The sequence below is a fragment of the Enoplosus armatus genome, chromosome 17, assembly GCF_043641665.1.
Source record: "Enoplosus armatus isolate fEnoArm2 chromosome 17, fEnoArm2.hap1, whole genome shotgun sequence".
Classification (NCBI taxonomy): domain Eukaryota; kingdom Metazoa; phylum Chordata; class Actinopteri; order Centrarchiformes; family Enoplosidae; genus Enoplosus; species Enoplosus armatus.
The window spans coordinates 3,862,761-3,882,674 of record NC_092196.1 but is presented as its reverse complement, the minus strand read 5'-3'; the positions used below and the strand labels follow the sequence as shown (position 1 = coordinate 3,882,674).

The following is a 19,914-nucleotide window of genomic DNA, read 5'->3' as shown; positions in this document are numbered from 1 at the left end:
TTCCGCTCTGAGCCGCTCTACTCCCGCAGCATCCTCCGACACAGCGGCGCTTCAGCCCAGCCTCACCAGGCGGAGGGTGCGTCTACCGCGGCCACGAACAGCCGCCTCCCTCCTCCCCCGCTGGGCCCCTGACTAGATGAAGACCCCCTAGAGCTCTGGCATATGATGGGGTGAGAGAGAGAGAGAGAGAGGCAGAAAGGGAGAGGGAGAGAGAGAGAGTGGGATGGAGGGATGCTCTCGGGTTCCCCCCAACGCTAAGCGCAGCGCCACAGGATGGGGACGGGGTCTAGCCCACTGGATTCCTGTAACAGCGCGCTGGCGTCGCGTGCGTGATATTTTGGAGATGAATGGTCGCGTTTCCACGGCTCGCTCGCCCTCCTCATCTGTGATCACGGCCGGAGGCTGGTCGGTCTCCCGTGCAGCTTGCGCTCCACAAAACAGCGATTAACCGAACGGAGGACGGCGCCGATCCCGAGGGGAAGGAGACTGATGTGGCGAGCCGCCTCGCGGGCTCACTCGTAGCGTGTAAATGATTGTGCGTTTAAAAATCGGGTGCGCGCGCGGCGTCCGTTTCTCCCGAGGTTGTGCCGCTCTCGTGCTCTGCGTCGTAAACACAATCCAGGGCTGCCGCTGCTGCAGCCATCACTCCGCGTGCGCTCGGGCTCTGTATTTGGTAATGGTTTTCTCCGCGTGGGGGGGGGGGGGGGGGGCACGCACACGCGCCCGCGCGCTCTACAGCTGGCCCAGCTCGCACAGCTAAATGGCTCGTGCTGCAACTTGGGGGCGGACCAGGAGCGCGGTGCTCTCCCGCCTCCTTTCTCATCTCTCCCTGGCTCTGTTTCTATGGCCCTCTGTCTTCGCTCGACAGAGAAGCTGCAGAGATTTATTCAGCTGCCAAGGAAGGCACAGACAAAGTGAATAAACAATGTGTCCGACTCTCTCCTCCTTAGTGGCTCTGTATAGTTTTATTAGGCTGTATTAGCTACACTAGCGTCATAGTCTTTACCCCAGGTGAGAGTTAGATGTAACTGAGCAGTTGCGAAAAGAATCAAATCGTCCGCAAACATGGCGTCACTCAAGTTAAGCGTGCTGCCACGCTAGCAGTTGCTTATTAGCACTGAGCAGCTGAGGCTCACGGGAATGTCGTTCATTTTGCAGGTATGTTCTCCGAAAAAACAAAAGTATTGGACAAATTGAAACTTCGAACAGATTATGGCGCCAGGTGAAAAGGGATCACAGTTGCTATAATTCACTCATGTGTAGCCTATACCAAATTTCATGCCAATATTAACTCATTTCTCAAAACCTCATGGTGGCACTAAAGGAAATGTCAGGGGATCGCCAGGGTCATTCGGATGTGTCCATGGATATTTGAGCAAAATGTCATGGCAATCCATCCAATAGGCTAGTTAGGACCAAAGTGGTGGACCAATCATCCAGCAGTGCCATCCCTAAATCCATGCGGCTGGCATGGATAAAAGACATTCACTTGTAGTTATAGGAGAAATGGACAATATCTGATGGCTGATATCTTACGCTTGGTGGGAAGAATTTCAGAAGAGCCAACAAATCTGTGCAATGCTAACGCTAATCAACTCTGCAGATTAAAAGGAAGCCTAGCCATAGCAGACACTGTTGAATTACAATTGGTTTAACTTACCTACCTAACTTGCAAAACTAATGAATGATCAGCCTTTTTTTTTTAAACACATTTTCATTTCTGAAGAGTGCACAATAACCAGCACCAGTGGGTTAACATACAAATATAACAGTACATTAAGGATCCTCTTATTCCCCATTCCTTCCCTCCACCCCCTTATGCCCAAATAGACAAAACAAAACAAGAACAAAAAAACCCATCAGCCTTTCACTGCCATGAAAGGACTTTTCTTGATTATATAATATTTAAGTGGCATAGAAGTGGAAATCTTAGACTTAGATCATCCTCCACTACTCTGAAAAGTCCCTGTACTTGATGGCAAATTGGAAACATTGTTCCCCACGAAGAATTCCAAGTACAAACTCTTCCATCTGGTATTCCACAAAAAAGGAATCACCCATTCTTTTCAGTCATTGCCTTAACCAAATGGTAATATTCCAGCAGCTGTGTTGCTCATTTCTGAAAGATCAAAAATTATCTTGTGATCTTAGAAGGATTTTCATTTACTTTTTCTTTATTTTTATTTTGTTTTCAGTTTTAAATCAATTTTCTATATTTTGTTTGCACTTTCTGTTTTTAAGGAATATTTTGTCATTTTAGCAAATGCATTGTGTTCCCTTTCTTGCCAACAGTTAGCCGTAAAGATCAATACCACTCTCATGATTATACAGTAAATATGAAGCTACCACCAGCAGCAGGTTAGCTTAGCTTAGCACAAACACTGTGTGTTGTTTTAGTTCAATTAGTAAGCTTTAGAGGGGCTGGTAGATAGATTTTGTCACCTTTGTACAGAGCCAAGCTAGCTGTTTCCCCATGTGGTCTTTATGCTAAGCTAAGCTAACTGTCTGCTGGCTGTAGCTTCACATTAACTGTGGAATCAATCTTCTCATCTGTCTCTCAGCAAGAAAGCAGTTGAGTGTATTTCCCAAAATGTTGAACTTTTCCTTTAAATTCCATTTCAGGTAACATATCAGAGCACACAAAGTTTTTATATCAGGAATAATTTAATGCCTGTTCAAGAATTCATTCTCTCCGCAAATGTATATAGCCTGCATACAGAACCTACAGAGGATGGTCGCAAAGACAATTAGAGAGAGAAGAGCTGATGTCAGTGAATTTGACCCTGACTTCTAACTGCAACATCTAACTTGTCTTCTTTCTCTGTCCAACCTCCTCCAGATTTTTTAACTCCACTCTCCTCTCCATTGTGTGTGTGTGTGTGTGTGTGTGTGTGTGTGTGTGGGCAGTGTGCAGTGCTGCTTGGATGCTGCTCTCTGCCTCCTCCACATATTCAGTGAGTTATGTAAGAACACTGAAGAGTAGCCCATATGGTAGTGAGAGAGTATTTATAAATCTGTCTCTGTTAATGCAAAAGAAGCTCTGCCGCCCTGGAGCTGCATTAACACTGAAGCATACAGTACATGCTTCATTTTAGAGACCCCCCCCCCCCCCCCCCTTTCTTTACTGTCTGTCTTATGGCATTTTTAGACAGGAAGAGTGATTTTGAGACAAGACTCAATATGTGTCCAAGGGAGGAAACGTGAGCCATTTAGCCGCATCACATTACACTCAAAGAGAGTCCTGTTCTCTTTCTCTCTCTCTATCTGTGTGTGTGTGTGTGGTAATAGTGTGGTACTTTCTGTGAGCATGATTACTATTTTATCACACAATCAATAAAACAAACAAGCAAACGAGACAGGGACTGTTTGAGATCAAGCAAACACAGAGAACCTGCAATGCTTCAAAGGACAAGGACAACTTCAATCTTTGAAAGTAGATGAAAGAAGAAGCAGCAGGAGAAGAGCTGTTCAAATGCATATTTAATTGATGGTAGTAGTAGTAGTAGTAGTAGTGGTGGTGGTATAAGAAAACACCTTCAAAATATTTAGTAGATATTTTGCCCATTGAATGTGTCTCATAACTAAATGAGATGTATGTATACCATCTCTTTCCATTTCAAACCCAAAGAATCTCTTCCTGCAGTGACTCATCTTGACTGCATGTTGGTATGTAATTGATAAGGGATTAGAATAGCTGCTCTTGTTTAGTAAAGTATTTTTTACACCACGTTTGTTTGAAACTTGAAAGTCACTTCAGTTCACTAGAACTGGAGTGGGGATGTTGTGTGAAGCATCCAGAAACACACACTGCCCTCAAGTGGCCTGTCACAAAGCATGCACCTCCAGGGAGGGCTGTTGTGTTCACTGTGAGAATGAGCAATGATGAGTTAAAACATTTGACTTTCTGTGCCCATTTTAAGATAAATCAGCGGCTGGAATATACACAGGATAAGAAAAGGAAAAGGGACAAAAGAAATAGCTAATAAACAAAAACACTTTGTCCAATATTTGTGGTGTTTTTTTCTTTCACTTTTGAAACATCAGAAGGTAGAGTTCATGATCTTCGGGAAATTGAGGAAAGTAGTAAACCTCTGTGTAACATTTTGTCGGTAATTTGAAATTAGATTTAGTGACAAAACTCTGATTGGGAAAAACTACACATACAAATCATTTGAAAAGAATAGCGTTTGTATTTTGAAATCAAGTGTCGACTTTAGACCCCACTGCAATCAGTAGTCAATTTACGAATTACTTCTCTCTGGAAAATGTTCTTGTTTACGGGTTAACAAAGAGCACCTGAATGCATCTCAAGAGCGGACCCTTTTCCGTTTCCTGGCTTGTGATTGGTCGAGTTGTTCGTCCATCAAAACTGTACATCGCAAACAGTCGGAGTGAGGGGAACAGGTTGAGAAGAGCTGGAGGCTTGTACATTGTAATACTGTTGGTTGCAGATTGTGACCGGACCTAACACACAAACTGGTGAGGAGTATTGTTGTGCTTTGTTTCATTTGATAGTCGCCATTCTGTTTTCTACTTGCTACGCAGGAAGACTTGCTCTCCGATGCATGAAAAATCAATTCGCGCATTGAGCGCTAAAACGTTACCATCACAAGATTATTTCTTCCGAGCTATCGCGTTAGTTAGTACGTGTGTGTGTCAACGTTAGCTAACGCTATCTCATGGTGTTACAGCCAAACAGTTAGTGTTAGCTGACGTTAATTTGACTTTATTTATTTGCTTTTATGTAATGGTCATTGCGACCACAATTTTAGCACTCGGTCTAACTTCGTATGACATAAAATCTTTAATAGTATACGTCATCGTAGACGGCGAAATCCTGTGTTGTCCTTCTAGCTTAGCAACATGAGGAAGCTAATGTCGTGACTGTGTTGATAGTTGGGATAAACGAGATCTATTTCCTATTAAATGCCATTAAACGCCATTAAACGCCATGGACCCGCTAAAAGTACATTCGCAATGCTAAGAGACATATTTAATATAGTAATTACGCACCTAGTTATATTAAGTCGCACATGGTTGCATATGGCATCTGGTTGCAGTGCAGCCTTTGTGTTTGCTCTGTGTTATTGTTTAACAAACCTTCTCAACCTTTTCCTCCTGTACACTACACATGCTGCCAGACACACAACACACACACACACACACAGCCTCTTGAAGCAAAACAGACTGTACAATAAGATAGAAAGTAACCGAAAATACATAGTCATAGTCAAAACTTTAGCAGTAAAACAATAAATCAGTCAACACACACGTGCACAGCAGTACAACCAGAAGTAGCAGGTGTTAAAAGGAATTTGGGAATTTTTGGATAGTACTGTTGAAGGTGGAAGGATGCTGCAAAGACTGCTGGCCCTTCACAGTGAAAACTCATCCTATGATTGATTATGATTTTTTTTTAATAGGAAATAGATCTCGACTATTGCAAATTCTGCTACTTTCAGGCTCCTGAGTTAAAGCATTTCATGAGCTCTCTTAAAAGAGGAAAGCCATCTGTTCCTCGAGGATTTATGAGAGGCACATAATATATTTGGTATGGAAATGTAGAACCCCATAACTATTGATTTAAAATAATTTTTAAAAGTAGGGGGGGGGGGGTTCAGCTGCAGTTGTGTGTGGGAAGACAGTGCTGTCATTCAGTGTAAAAGGAGAACTCCTCCTTGCTGCTTGCAGGAAGTTCATAAATAACGTGGTCAAATTCTGGTCAGACTGTTAAGATGGATATTGTTTTTAAAGAATATTATGCCGCAGTTTGTGCTTGTTTGTGACTCCAGTTAACTTTCATGATTGTGTGCCACGAGGCAACAAGAGGTCTGTTAATATTGATTATGCTTTTATCTGAGAAAGCTGCTTTTTCAGTGGCTTATTGTAAATCTTCATGGACTAACCTTCACTCCACTGCAGGAAGGGCTCAGCGCAGCGTGGGTGCCCAGGGATCCACTGCCTGAGTGCGGGGAGAGCAGCGGCCGAGACCCCAGAGACATGAACCACACCAAGGGTGGCCTGGTCATCTTCACCGCTAACTCCCATCCCTCCAGCCGCGAGCTGGGCAAGAGGATTGCAGAGTGAGTACAGGAGGCATGGATGACATATTACACGCGCACACACACACACACACACAAACACACACACACACACACACACACACACACACATTGATAAATAGAGCACAGTAATGCAGGCAAAACGGGTTATCTTGGAGTAAACAAACCACATGAGTCCTTCAGTAACAGGTCTGTCACCTTCTTTGTGTTGAATAAATAGAAGCAGCCATTCAATGTTCCAAATATTTGTTAAGAAACATGCTTTTCACCTACGCTTCGTGAAAGCTCCATTTGGTTGTGCTGTGTTTCCGTCTGAATCGCTGGGTTATGAATGTGTCAACACACATGTATTGTGTTGACAATACAATATGCCCGACCAGAGCTAGCACTCCGAAGCGTAGCCGAGTTGTCACATTGACAATGACAAAGTGTTTCCTGCAGCTTGGTATCAGAATGCAGAGTGGGTTTTTTTTTTTTTTTTGCCATAATGCTCCAGAATTAGCTAATGCTAGTGTATACAACTCCAGCAAAGCAAGTGATAAACAGTGAACATTCAGAGTGTGCGTGGCAAAATAGATATTTGACTTTTTTTTATCCAAAAAGAAATAAAATCAAGTTTGTTCTTTATTACAACTGACTATGGCATTCTAACTGCTGAAAAAAGGTTAATGTTGACACACACACACATATATATATATATTATTACTTTGAATCCTGCTCTCTGTGCTTCTTAAACATTGTCAAACCTTGTAAGAAAAGCACACATAATATATACAAATATGTTATACAAAATAAGGAAGTTAAATAATAGTAATGCTCAGGCTAGCTAATTTACTTTAATTTAGTTTGAATCTGATGCTAAGGTGAAATAATGTCTTCACCCCAGAGCAGTGAAACAGTCTTATCATGGCAGCTGCAAATTGTCCCTGCAGCTAGAATAATATGAATTCAATGACAATTCATCACTAACCTCTTAACTAACCTTTTTTACAACAACAATTCTAGTTGCATGATGAGTTGCAGCACCCTCCATATTTCATGTGTAAACAAAAACTGCAAATGCACACAGTGCACTCCTGGACTCCACAAGGAGTCATATTTATAGGACAAATAAAGTATCAGGCCATGGCTTATCAGACACTAAATTCCATGCTATGTGTGGGAGAGAGGATATAAAACACAGCATGTTAACTGTTAACAGACTGCTGAGTGAGCAGGTCAGGTTGTCTCAAGAGAAGCAATGAAACAACAAATAAATATCTGTATTTATAGTGTGTTATCGTGTATTTTCCTTCTTTTTTAAATGTATGTTTTCTTATTATTGAGAAAGTAACTCCAGTGTTTTTTTTAAGCATTCCTTCATCTTTATAACTTGTAGCAGCAACAGCTTTTCCCCATCATGCCAATAAAGATCTTGTGACTTTGAAAACCGAAGCTGAAGCTCTGTCCCTCTCCTTACTCCCTTTGTCTCTCTCAGGCGGTTAGGGGTGGAGCTTGGCAAGGTGCAGGTGTACCAGGAAGCTAACAGAGGTAAGATGACGTCTCCTCGTGCACGTGTAGATATTTACTTCTTATTTTAACCTTTTATTTAATCTGGTTGTCACATCGAGATCAAGATCTCTTTTGCGAGAGAGAGACCCGAGTACAGCAGAAGAAATAGAACAGTGAGCCACACACAGGCACCTACAAACCGTGTGACCGGAAGATGTAAAATAGAATTATGGGTTCTTGAGAAGGAAACGCATGTTGCCTCATCAGCATTCAGTACAAGTTTGAGGTCTGAAGAACACTAAAAAAGGCAGACTGTAATCGAGACATGGCTTGAGCTGGATAAGAGCTATGTGCACACAAGGCTACATCGTCTGCATAAAAGTGGATATTATAAGTAGAGCTGAAACAATTAGTCCATTGACAGAAATTTAGTCAGCTATTTTGATTATTGATAATCATTCAAGCCAAGATGCCAAATATTTGATAGTGAATATCTTCGGGTTTTGGACAGTTGAGGACGTCACCTTGGAGCCATTTTTAAAATGTTTAATCAGTTAATTGAGAAAATAATGCGCAGATGAATTGATTTTATGAAAACAGTTGTTAGTCGAAGCCCTAATTATAAGTCTGCGTTGGTGTAATAATATATATATATATATATATATATATATATCAGCCCTACAGAGCAGTGACCATGTACGACACTGTAGACTGCTGGACTGATAGTGGTGGAGTGCTATGAGGTCACAGATACATGATCACAGTGCTGTCTCACTGTGCATGTCACCAGGTTAACTGTTAATATTAAATGGCGTGTGTGTGTGAAGTAGCAACTTCTTTGAACTTCAGTCAGTTACATAACGTAATATATAATGTTGTCTGCTGTTATAACACTGTAGCCTGCATTTTACTGGTTTAATGTTTGTACATGTCCAGAGACTTGGATATCATTGAACACTTTTACCAAGTATTACATAAGCTTTGAGGTTGATTTCCTATCTGTCACTGTGGGAAGGAAATCAGCTTCCAGACGTATGAAGCATTGGGAATGTATAAAGAAAGATGGTCAGTTGATGTTTGGTACTAACCTGAATTATGAACAGTGGATTGTGCTACAGGATTTTCAGTCAGACCAATAGCAAGTGTCTCTATTGCTAGCTACTATAGCTAGGAAGCTTATCGTCTCATAATGGGAAAGTGTAGACACTGACAAAAAGTCAAAGATCTCTGTTTACATAGTGATGATGAGGTCAGTTGTTATTGGCTATATAACAGGCAGGATTACTGGTTTCCCTGAGGAGGAAAGACAGTTGTATATGTAAATTAAGTGAGACTCCAGCTCTGGCGACTTTTTTTTCTGGCTGGGTTTTAGTGTGTTTTAGGACGAGAACCTTTCTTGTGTCAGATTTTGTTTGTAGAGTCTGGGAGAGGAGACATAGTTCTTTGTTTTTGCAATGTTATATAGAAGAATTTTCTTTTCTGACAAATGTTTCACCACTGCAACAGTATTTGTGCTGTCATATAAGTCCAGGTGGTTTTGAGCACGACACAAACAACTACTCTACTCGTATCCAACAAATCACAAACTGGACCTTGTGGTTTGTTTTGTGGACAATACAGCTGGCCAGTACAACGTGTTTGCCAGCAGACTACCAATACTCGGGAAGACTTTTCAAACAGCCGCTGCTTGCACATGCGTTATCGCACAATGCTGATGCAAGTTAGACAAAACAAAGAGGTTAGATTACATATCTCAAGCCACCTTCGAATACGGGCCAGATGGTGTTCCTGGCGTACTGAGAAGTTAAAAACTCCCTGAAAGGTGGAAAATCTGTCTAACAATAGTCAGAATGTAGAATATACTTGTTTTGTAGTTAATGGGCAAAATCATGTAAAGCTTCCATGGTCCTTTTTAATTAAAAGTCCAGTATTGGATCACCTGTTGTCATCAACTGTTTAGCAGTAGCACAGGTAGTGAGATGAATATTCCACATCACGAAAGCATCACAGAACACATTGTGGTTGATTGCAGTTCAGACTGTACCCTCTGCTGGACATTTGGCTCTGCCTAGGAAGCATTTTGTTTTCTAATCTCTGTTCTGTGGGAGGTTCATTTGTGGAATGCTAGTATCTACAGTTTCTCACGGTGGGGAGTGTGGGGGGGGGGGGGTGTTAGAGGCACGGAGGGATCAGATAGCCCTCTGATGAAGTTGACCGGCCTCGCAGGCTTCCTGAGGGTGTGCACGGATGTGTGTCCGTGCGTGCTTCCTCGCTGCTCTCTCATACTTTCGTCCCCTTTGTTTCCATAGAAACGCGGGTACAGATCCAGGAGTCGGTGCGAGGCAAAGATGTCTTTGTGATCCAGACAGTGTCCAAGTAAGAAAGAACATGCACACATACACACACACACATTTCACCAAGGCTTTCCCCCCTGAAGCATCCCACTCATAATCCCCTGTCTTTTCTCTCCATCCTCTCGGCTGTGTCAGGGATGTGAACACCACCATAATGGAGATGCTGATCTTGGTGTACGCGTGCAGGACATCCTGTGCCCGAAGCATCACAGGCGTCCTCCCGTACTTCCCCTACAGCAAGCAGTGTAAGATGAGGAAGAGGGGCTCCATCGTCTCCAAGCTTATTGCCTCTATGATGTGTAAAGCCGGTAAGTGGGAGGGGATTACAGCACTTAACAGATCGTAGCATGAGAGTACGTGTCTGTACACACGTTTTCCACGTTGTAATAATGCGACTGTTTGTGTAGGTCTCACCCACCTGATCACCATGGACCTCCATCAGAAAGAGATTCAGGGCTTCTTCAACATCCCAGTGGACAATCTGAGAGCCTCCCCCTTCCTGCTGCAGTACATACAGGAAGAGGTAAAAACACGTGCATACACACACAACATGATTAGCATATTAAAGGACTTCCAAATTAGATGTGTCAAACAGTATGTTTCAATTTACAAGAGAAAAGGCTTTTAAGAGTGTGTTTGCCAAACGTAAGGCTAACTCTGGTAACAAGTTTGGCTTGTTGTTGCTTCCCAGAATCTAATAAAAAAAAAAATCTAATAACACAGGACGCAGCAGCTAGCGTTAGCCTAAACTCTGACAGCATCCAGGACCAACAAATTACTGGCCTTGGAAGTAATGCTGGGTTACCACTGTGGTAAGCGAGTTGGCGAACTGTCAATCACATGCAAACCTGACAATGAATTTATATCTTCTTCTTTTTTTCCCACCAACCTCCAGATCCCTGACTACAGAAATGCTGTGATTGTGGCCAAATCCCCAGCCTCTGCCAAAAGGTAGGCGCGATTTCTGAAATCTTGTTAGACTTAGACTTTGTTAATCCCACAGTGGGGAAATTTACAAGTCACAGCAGCAAAGACAGAAAGGTGCAGAAACACACAGCAGACAAGCACTGTGTCAATAAGAATTAGAAGTATTTTGCGTTAACTAACATGTTAATCATGAACTTATGTTGTTCTCCCTTTCACCACTCTTTCCCTCCCTGAGGAAGGCATTGCTTTAACTTAGCAGCATGCATTGCTCTCTGCCACAGTCTTTTTTTGACACCACCACCAGGTGGTGCCAAAGTCACAACTCTTCATATTTTATACAGTGACTGCTTTGTGGAAAGAAAAGTTATGTTCCATATTTCTGTATATTCCTGACTTGATGTTCTGCTTCCTCTTAACCCATGAGGCTTATAGTAGGTTGTTATGAACAGCCGTAGTATTTCAATTTTCCTGTATGTGTGTGTGTGTGTGTACGCGCAGGGCTCAGTCATTTGCTGAGCGGCTGCGTCTGGGTATAGCAGTGATCCACGGTGAAGCTCAGGACGCAGAGTCAGACCAGGTAGACGGCAGACACTCCCCACCCACCGTCAAGACCACCGGAGCCATTCACCCCAGCATGGAGATCCCATGTAATGCAAGCACACGCTAACAGTGATGAATCCACCGTATAACCGAATATTACTATGTGTGGGTAGATGTACAGATGCACACACACTGATTTTCCTCTCTCTCTCTCTCTCTGTTTACAGTGTTGATCCCTAAAGAGAAGCCCCCCATCACTGTGGTAGGAGATGTAGGAGGACGCATCGCCATCATAGTGGTGAGAGCAAACCGTTTGATTGGTTTGAACGCATCATTGTGGCTTTTAACACGTGGTTTTGCTGTGTGATGAAAAATGATACCACTTTTAAACGGTTTAAACGATTTAACTTCAGTGAAAGTACCGTTAACTAGTACTCGTTTTAATCTGGTGAAAATACATACACCGTTCAGCATGCATAAAGGAACAATCTAAACTTACCTTAGTTACCCTCACAGTCCCATCCGTAACAGCAGCCTGTAGAAGCAGCACCTTCCTCTGAGTGCTGGGAGTTGATTGGCTCGTTTGAGTCTTGAGGTCTTTTTGTCCCACAGGATGACATCATCGATGATGTGGACAGTTTTGTGGCAGCTGCGGAGACGCTGAAGGAGCGGGGCGCCTACAAGATCTACGTCATGGCGACACACGGCCTCCTGTCCTGCGAGGCCCCCAGGTTCATAGAGGAGTCGGCTATTGACGAGGTGAGTGTGTACTTGGAAATCCTGCCTCCAGCATCAACAGTGTTTAGGCTGCCTCACATCTCTCGCCCCCCGCCCCTCAGGTGGTGGTGACCAACACGATCCCCCACGAGCTCCAGAAGCTCCAGTGTCCAAAGATCAAAACGGTCGACATCAGCATGATCCTGTCGGAGGCCATTCGCCGCATCCACAACGGAGAGTCCATGTCCTACCTGTTCCGCAACATAGGAGTGGATGACTGAACACACACACACACACACATATAGATATACATATATATATACAGTTTGCCTTCTCAGATCTCTTCAGAAACATAGAGGTGAATGTGAAACACTGAAATTGCCACACAAACACACACAGATATCCGTTTCCTACTTGTATCATAACACACAAATAGAAACGCTAACCTTTTCCTTTGAGTGCAGCTTAATATAGAAGATTACTATACACACTCTTTCCTTAAAAATAAGTCTCGTTTTCGGAAGTGAAACAGGACTGCGACTGAACACACACTTCTCCGTGTCCTCATTGGACGATAACTACTGCTCATCTCTCCAGCGGCTGCCCTCTCGTCGAACAGAACGCGCCTCCGTTTCTTTTCTCTCCTTCACTCACCTCTCCCATCTTTTGTCTGCATTTTCTTCGGTATGTGTTTCCATAGAAACTAATGTTGATGTTAAATCTTAGTGTTAGATCATGGTATTTGTTAGCGTCGAATGTCTCTTGCAGTACAATCTCCTCTTACTAATAGTATCAGAAAGAGTGCCAGTGCCTTCTACAGGACACCCTCACGACACACAGGCCTTCACTACTCCGATACACAACTGTGTCTCAGCTAACAGAGCTAGTATCAGAGTGCATGTTTAACCCTCTGTCAGATTTGTGTTTATTCATGTGGCGTGTGAATGTGCTACTAATCTAGTTAGTTTAGACTCCTGGTTGCCATAGCACTTAGATGCTAATCTGGTGTCAAATCTACAAATTGCTAAAACTGGAATGAATACAGGAAATATTGTCTCAGTCTGGTGTAATTGGACGTTTCAAACTGGTTTTACGGCAGTGCTCTTGTGAAATATGTATCCACGAGTCATCCACATAACATGGTCATCGTTTCAGTGCTTGCTCATATTTTACATTCGTTCATGCCACAAACGGGCAGTCCCCTCAGATTTGAAGTCACTGCAGTTTTACTCCCCGGTCAGAGGTGGGCGGTTGTTCTTAATCATTTGGAAATGGGTAAATGAATCCATTGTGAAAGAGCTTGATGAAGTTTTCTAAAACACATTCTACCTGAGTTTCACAAAAAAAGTTCCAAAACTGCAGCGAACGCTGGGAAAGTAAATTGAAACTTTTTCTGATGAGCAAAACTTGACTGAAGCAGGTCTTTGTCACTTTACCAGATGTGTTCCAAAAATGTTTTGTATTTATTTTCAGCACTTAATATGAATAAATATGACCTATGAAAGTGATTGTTTTGTGGCGTTTTTATTTTAGCAGGTCAAATGTCGGTGGTCGCCATCTTAATTTAGCGTGTTAGCATGGTTAACGCAACACACTACTTACAGCTGAAGCTGATGGGAATGTCATTAGCTTAGCAGGTAGTTTTGGACCTCATGAAAAGTCAGGGGATCACCAAAGTTAATCACAATTCATCCTGAGGGGACGAAATTCCATGGCAGTACTACTGCCTACTACATTTTATACTATTTTATACTTCTACTCCACTGTATTTCAGTGGTAAATACTGCACTTTTACTCCTTTTTATCTATGTGACCGCTGGAGTCACTTTTAAGATTTAGATTTCACATTAAAATACAATAAAAAGATTGCTGGCACTTCACTAAAGCAGCGTTGGAACCCCCCGTGAGCTGTTAACAGTTCCACCAAAGAGACATTTACCCTCCAAACGTCTCCGGTGCTTTCATTTAAATATTACCGTTGGAGGCCCGAAAGAGGTCAAATTATCCAATATTTTGCAACAAAAAAAAAAAGAGATCTGAATACCTCTTGCAGCACTGCATGTAGCTGTCGTGAAACGGAGCGTGGATCCTGGATACAGACATCCTCCTTGAAGGCAGCAGGTTGAGATCCTCCTCCAGTTCTCTCTAAATATGGCGACAGTTGGCTAGGGTTGGGTAGTAAACATGCACACATCCAAAGTAAGAGACCAGTAAGAATTAGTTCAAGTGAAATCAGATTTCCCCTCCCGTTTTTGTTGCTCAACATGTTTTATGTTTATTTATTAATGCTTACAGACAGGTACTGGTTTCAGACAAACATGGTGGCATCAACTAAGGAACAGAACCAGGCAGAGAAGGAAATCCGTTTCAGACCCAAGATACACTCAAGGGTCAGATTGTCCTGTTCACACAGTTTGGCACCGCTCCGCCCGTGATCATTCATCTACCACATGACATGTCTCTCTAAGTTCATCAGTGTAATGGAAGAAGTCAAGCCAAGTGTTGATGTTATAAAAGAAAAAGAAAAAAAAGGACTGAAATTGCACCAAAATGCAGTGAAATTTGGGTAAAGGAGGATAATGGAACAAAGCAGATGGAAAGTTCCAACAAAAAAACTATTTTTCAAAACTACCACATTTCCTGTAGTGCTTTTGTTTGCATTTTTAATCCTTCCAACCCCCCCCCCCCCCCCCCCCCCCCCAATTTCTTAAAAGTTTCAAGCTTATACTTGATCAACATAACTTATGTTGTACCAGTTCTATCGGCTCTGGCTGTTCAGTGTTTAAAGATTGGTTGCCATTGGTTACAGGACAGCATTTGCCAGTTGTCCAGGTAGTTTTCCCTCCTTGACCATCGTGAAATGGTCATCGCATCAACAAGGCCAAGCAGGTATAATGGGGTCCATTGACTACAGAGTCGGTTTTAAACTCTCAACTCCCGCTGCTCTTAACTCTTAAGCAAGGCACTAAACCCTCTCACCTGCTCCAGCAGAGCTGCTCAGAGGCCACCAGTGGGGAAAATGGTTTTGAGGATCAGCTCCTACGATGTGAAGCAGGGGAAAGAGTTTGATTTAAAGTATGAGGAATAATGACAAAACACGGGGGAAAGTTTTGCGGAGAAAGGCATCCATCTGTCTGCAATCTATAATAACGGTTAAATGCTGTGGTGCTACAATCTTCCAACATGGCCGTCTGTCTGTGCTGTACTCGCTGGCAAACACTCTTTAAACACCGGTACACTGATTTTGTTTTGTTTTTTCTTTAATGCAGGCATGAGTGATGGACATGATTGATAACAACTGTGGTAGTCAGCTACAGCTAGCACACATCTGAAGGCTTTGTAAAGGCAAAAAGCAGCACGGTAACTAATAAGAACAAGTCGTAACAAGGCAACGTGATCACTCACTGTGTTTAGATTTTACACCCAAAGTGACCAGGACTCCATTTGGTGATAAAACAGCCACTGTACAGCTCACAAGATGAAACTGCGATTAAAAAAATACTTAAGAAATAAAAATACTCAAGTGAGTTGCTTATGGCTGATTTTCATTCCTTTAAAAATGTCTCTTAAGACCCTTGTTCCCGTCCAACAGGACTACAATGTAAATATACTGCAAAGTTTTAAACAAATACTTGGTGTCTTTAAAAAAAAAGAAAAAAAAAAAGATTAAATCTTACATGGAAACATCAACCTTATACTGTGTTTGTCCGGTTCAAACATAATTCATAAACAGTTGTGGTGGGTATTCAGCTGTCACAATATGACATATTTCACCATATATCCAGGGCATGAGAGAGAGACAGAGAGAGAGACAGAGAGAGAGAGAGAGAGAGACAGACAGACAGACAGACAGAGAGAGAGAGAGAGAGAGAGAGAGAGAGAGAGAGAGAGAGAGACAGACAGAGAGAGAGACAGACAGAGAGAGACAGACAGACAGACAGAGAGAGAGAGAGAGACAGACAGACAGACAGAGAGAGACAGACAGAGAGAGAGACAGAGAGAGAGAGACAGACAGACAGACAGAGAGAGAGAGACAGAGAGACAGAGAGAGAGAGAGAGTGAGAGCGAGCAGCAGCACAAATCTACAAACAGAAAAATGAGCTTTCGTCAGTCGGTTAAAATGTCTCATATTCCTGTTTGTGAGTAAATAATTCAGAACATTTATACAGAACAGAACAGTTCTTGAGTTGAGCAGTACAAAAACGTTGCACCCATGAGTCACTGAAAATCTAACACACATCATTTCCTGTGGGTCAGAGGTCAAAGTCAGGAGCTGGTGCTCAGACGCGTCAGCTCCGACTTGCCAGTTGAGTGGGTGTGAAGTGCGCGGGGACAGATCGGTCAGCGCTGAACAAGTTTTGAGAGCAAATACCTTATTTTAGAAGGCATGTCATCACATGAAAGGTACTGTAAAACACTGAACCAGAAGAAGTTTCATCTCCTCCGCTCTCTTGGAGTTGCTCTATGCTTCCATGAACAACCACTAGCAGTTCGTTAGCTTGGAAGTGCAACATTAGATTTGAATTTTCTTGACAAGCAGGTCACATATTTGTGAAAGTTATTTTGTAGCTGTAAGATGACAGACAAATGAAATATCTTTGATATTAAGACTAAGACTCTACAGCCACACTAGTGGCTCTTTTAACGCCATAGCTAGGCGGCACTTTGAGTTAAAATGCTAATGCTAACATGCTCACAATGACAATGTTAACATGCTGGTGTTTAGCAGGTACTAAGTTTACCATGTTCACCATACTAGTTTAGCATGTTAGCATGCTAACTAATTATTTTATATGAATTATTTTATAAATAGGAAACGACAAGGGATCTACAAAGTTACTCCGATTCAACCTGACGGGAACATGAACGTGTGCGCCAAATTCCATGGCAATCCATCAAATAGTCGCTTTGACGTTTTGCTGGAAAGGTGATAAATTACAGTGTGGCTAAAAAATGACATAGCGTACTTTTGCAGACTTTCTAACTCCATGATCATGAAGCGCCAAATGATTTCTCTCTCTATTTCTTACAACAGGTTAAAAAAAATCAAAAATAGTTGATCATTGATAAGAACTTTTTTTTCTGATTCAGTGTTTTAAATCAATGCAACCCAATCAGAGCTTGCCAGCAAGCTGTATGATCTCGATAAACACGTACGTGAATAATAATCACCATGGTGACAACGTTAGAGCAGCAAAATACACACCGTCTTACTGAGCACCATTTTGACCACTGGATAACTGTCCAATCAGAATAGTTAAATATATAATCACATTTTATAAACAGAGACTGTACTGTGACCACAGTGTTGAATCCTTAACAGCCAATTGAAACTGTTGTTTCAACTGACAAATTAAGACAATTTGAAAACTCTTAAGGACAATCAACAGTAAGTGACTCAAATTCCTGGAAGAATATTTTTTAAAGATTTGACCCAAAGAGCACAAGCAATACTATTTCTGTGGTTGCTTCAAGCAAGCACTTTTAACAACACTGTTAAACTTCTCGCAACTTATCCGATTTATCTGACCAAAGAAGAAACTTTGTGTGGAAAGAAAACAAAGATGAACCTGATGCACCCCCCAGTGGTTCTTTGGGTTCCTGAAGAAGGTCGGACCTTTACCGCGGCAACACTTGTTGTATTCAACCCATATTTGGACTATGTCAGGCATGTATCACTAACTTAAGTGCATTTTCTAAAGTCATAATACTGGCACTGGGATCTTACTACTCTTCTAATACAAGAGATGTGGAGTGTGTTTACATGCACACAGTTTTCTGAATAACACTGTATCGTATCCACGAGAAGGTCGAGTTTCACAAACATTTCTCAGAGGCAAAACTCCCCTGGTGCGTTAGCATAACTAGGCTTCATTAGCTGATTAGGAAAGACAAATACTGACTGAAATATCAATAAAAAATATAATTGGCAAGGACTTATTCTTTTCATACATGGCGATTGTATTTTACGCTTTTAGGACGTCAGTAGGCTAAAGTAGCACATATGGTTAGCTACAGGACTTCCACATTTCAGAAAGGCTAACTAGCTAACCTAGATAACTAGCTATTAGAACCGGTATACTGGCAAGCTGGTATGGAAGCAAAGAAAGGCCACAATAATTTGGATTTTATGAGCAACTGAATAGCCAATTTTGAAATTGAACTACTAGTTAAAAGTCACTGTTGAAATTTAAATACCACTGAATTTATAGCAGTGAAACATTTTTGTTGAAAGCCATCTGTCTGACTCTATGGGGTTTAAATTCCAGAAGGTACTTCAAGTTGAACAATTTCCAAAATGTGATTTAAATGTTTTTTTAAAAGGTTCAAGCATCCATTATTCACAAAACTCTCATTTAAATCCGGTTGGATTCGGTCAGCGACGTTGAGGATGAAAAAGTCAAGCCTGAAGGAATCAATCAGACCGTGGCCAATTAAAGATGAGTGACTGGAAGCCTCTGGACCTATTCACATTTCAACACTAAGTATTCAGTAGTAGTTACATTTCACAATCAGGTATACTGTTGCTTATTAAAAAAATCTAATAATGATGGCCTTTCGCTGCTTCTGTAGAAGCTGACACTATCAGTTGATTTTAGCTGATGAGTAAGAGGAAATGGTGGAAACAGTGTTACCATTAAATAGTTTGTCCACCAGAGAGCACTAGAAAGTTCATATTTCAGCTGTTCAGTATATATCCTGGCCACAATTCTTTAATGACCAAATTAAAGCGTCCTCAATAGAAATACTATAGTCTGATATATTGTTAACAGATTCAATATCTGCCTCAAAAGTCCAGTTTCGGTCATGAGTCTTTGGCACTTTGGCTGCACCCACTTGCAGTATGTTCACTTCAACTACTGGGATTATTTCTAGAGCGACTCTGCCTCCAAGAAATGTTTGAACGACAATTACCTGAATACTCTCCGTTCACCATGGTGTGAGCTCATGAAACCATGCAGTGAGTGCGAGTTGAGTCCGAACACAAAATGGCCTCGGAACAGCAGCGTATTCAAACCAGTGTATTCAGTGTTTTTGTGACCCTGGATGAGGGGAGATTTCGGAAAAAAAACCTTGCACCAACTCAAGAAGATAGCACATGACTATCCTGAAGAACAGGATCTTGGTGTGCATGTAAACCCACAGATACCGACAAATACACACCATTAGACGCACACATGAGACTATTCACACCCTGTTTGCCGTTGATGTTGATAGGAAAGAGATGAAACAGACTGAATCTGGACTACTGAACCATTTCACCCTCCACAGCAAGACGTCGCCATTCACTCATTGCACTGCCTTACCCTCGGATATGAGACCCACTTAATTGCTTAAGCCATTTAAACACTTTTAAATACATGTATAGAATATATACAAACAGTATGCCACCACAGTTCGGACCTGAAATGCACGCTTCTGCCCCGATTCCTTCCATCGCTTGCAGAGAGTTAGGCTAGAAAAAGAGAAACCAAAGGCTGGGGTGGGCGTTCTGTTAGTTCACAGTTTTTGGCGCTGATCAGAAATTTGTCGGCCATCTCGTTTTAAAGTTGTTGTTTTTTTTTTAAATCACCTAACTATCAGCAGGCGGTGGCTATTTCCTTTTCAAAGTTAGTTTTTGTTGTGTCTTAATACCAAGGTTCCACTTCAGAATTTGTGTTGAGTCTTGAGGTGTAAAATTAGGCGGCCATTTCTCCTTGTAGTTCTTAATTGGAGCCATCAATCAGCGATCCGCTTCATGACAATCCAGTCCAGTCCCAGACAGAGGGAAAAAAAAAGAAAGAAATGGTTCAAGAGTAGTATAACAACAATCAAAATGACCT

The 19,914-nt window shown here is 42.0% G+C and overlaps 1 protein-coding gene across 1 annotated transcript; it reads left to right on the top strand.

The window, feature by feature from the left end:
- Positions 1-4,399: 4,399 nt before the first annotated feature.
- On the top strand, positions 4,400-13,599 carry LOC139299631 (phosphoribosyl pyrophosphate synthase-associated protein 2). Its single transcript, XM_070922458.1, has 11 exons — positions 4,400-4,479; positions 5,923-6,083; positions 7,540-7,592; positions 9,863-9,929; positions 10,043-10,215; positions 10,315-10,430; positions 10,803-10,858; positions 11,333-11,481; positions 11,602-11,672; positions 11,987-12,133; positions 12,214-13,599. Exons 2-11 carry the CDS (start codon positions 6,001-6,003, stop codon positions 12,370-12,372), a joined length of 1,074 nt encoding a protein of 357 aa, XP_070778559.1. The 5' UTR covers positions 4,400-4,479; positions 5,923-6,000; the 3' UTR covers positions 12,373-13,599.
- Positions 13,600-19,914: the final 6,315 nt, after the last annotated feature.

What these genes read in the sequence shown, in the direction of transcription:
- LOC139299631 (XM_070922458.1), top strand. Translation starts at nt 6,001, where the DNA reads ATGAACCACACCAAGGGTGGCCTGGTCATCTTCACCGCTAACTCCCAT. An exon ending in GTACCAGGAAGCTAACAGAG is followed by an intron (nt 7,593 to 9,862) that starts GTAAGATGACGT and finishes TTGTTTCCATAG; the next exon opens with AAACGCGGGTACAGATCCAG. An exon ending in GACGCATCGCCATCATAGTG is followed by an intron (nt 11,673 to 11,986) that starts GTGAGAGCAAAC and finishes TTTGTCCCACAG; the next exon opens with GATGACATCATCGATGATGT.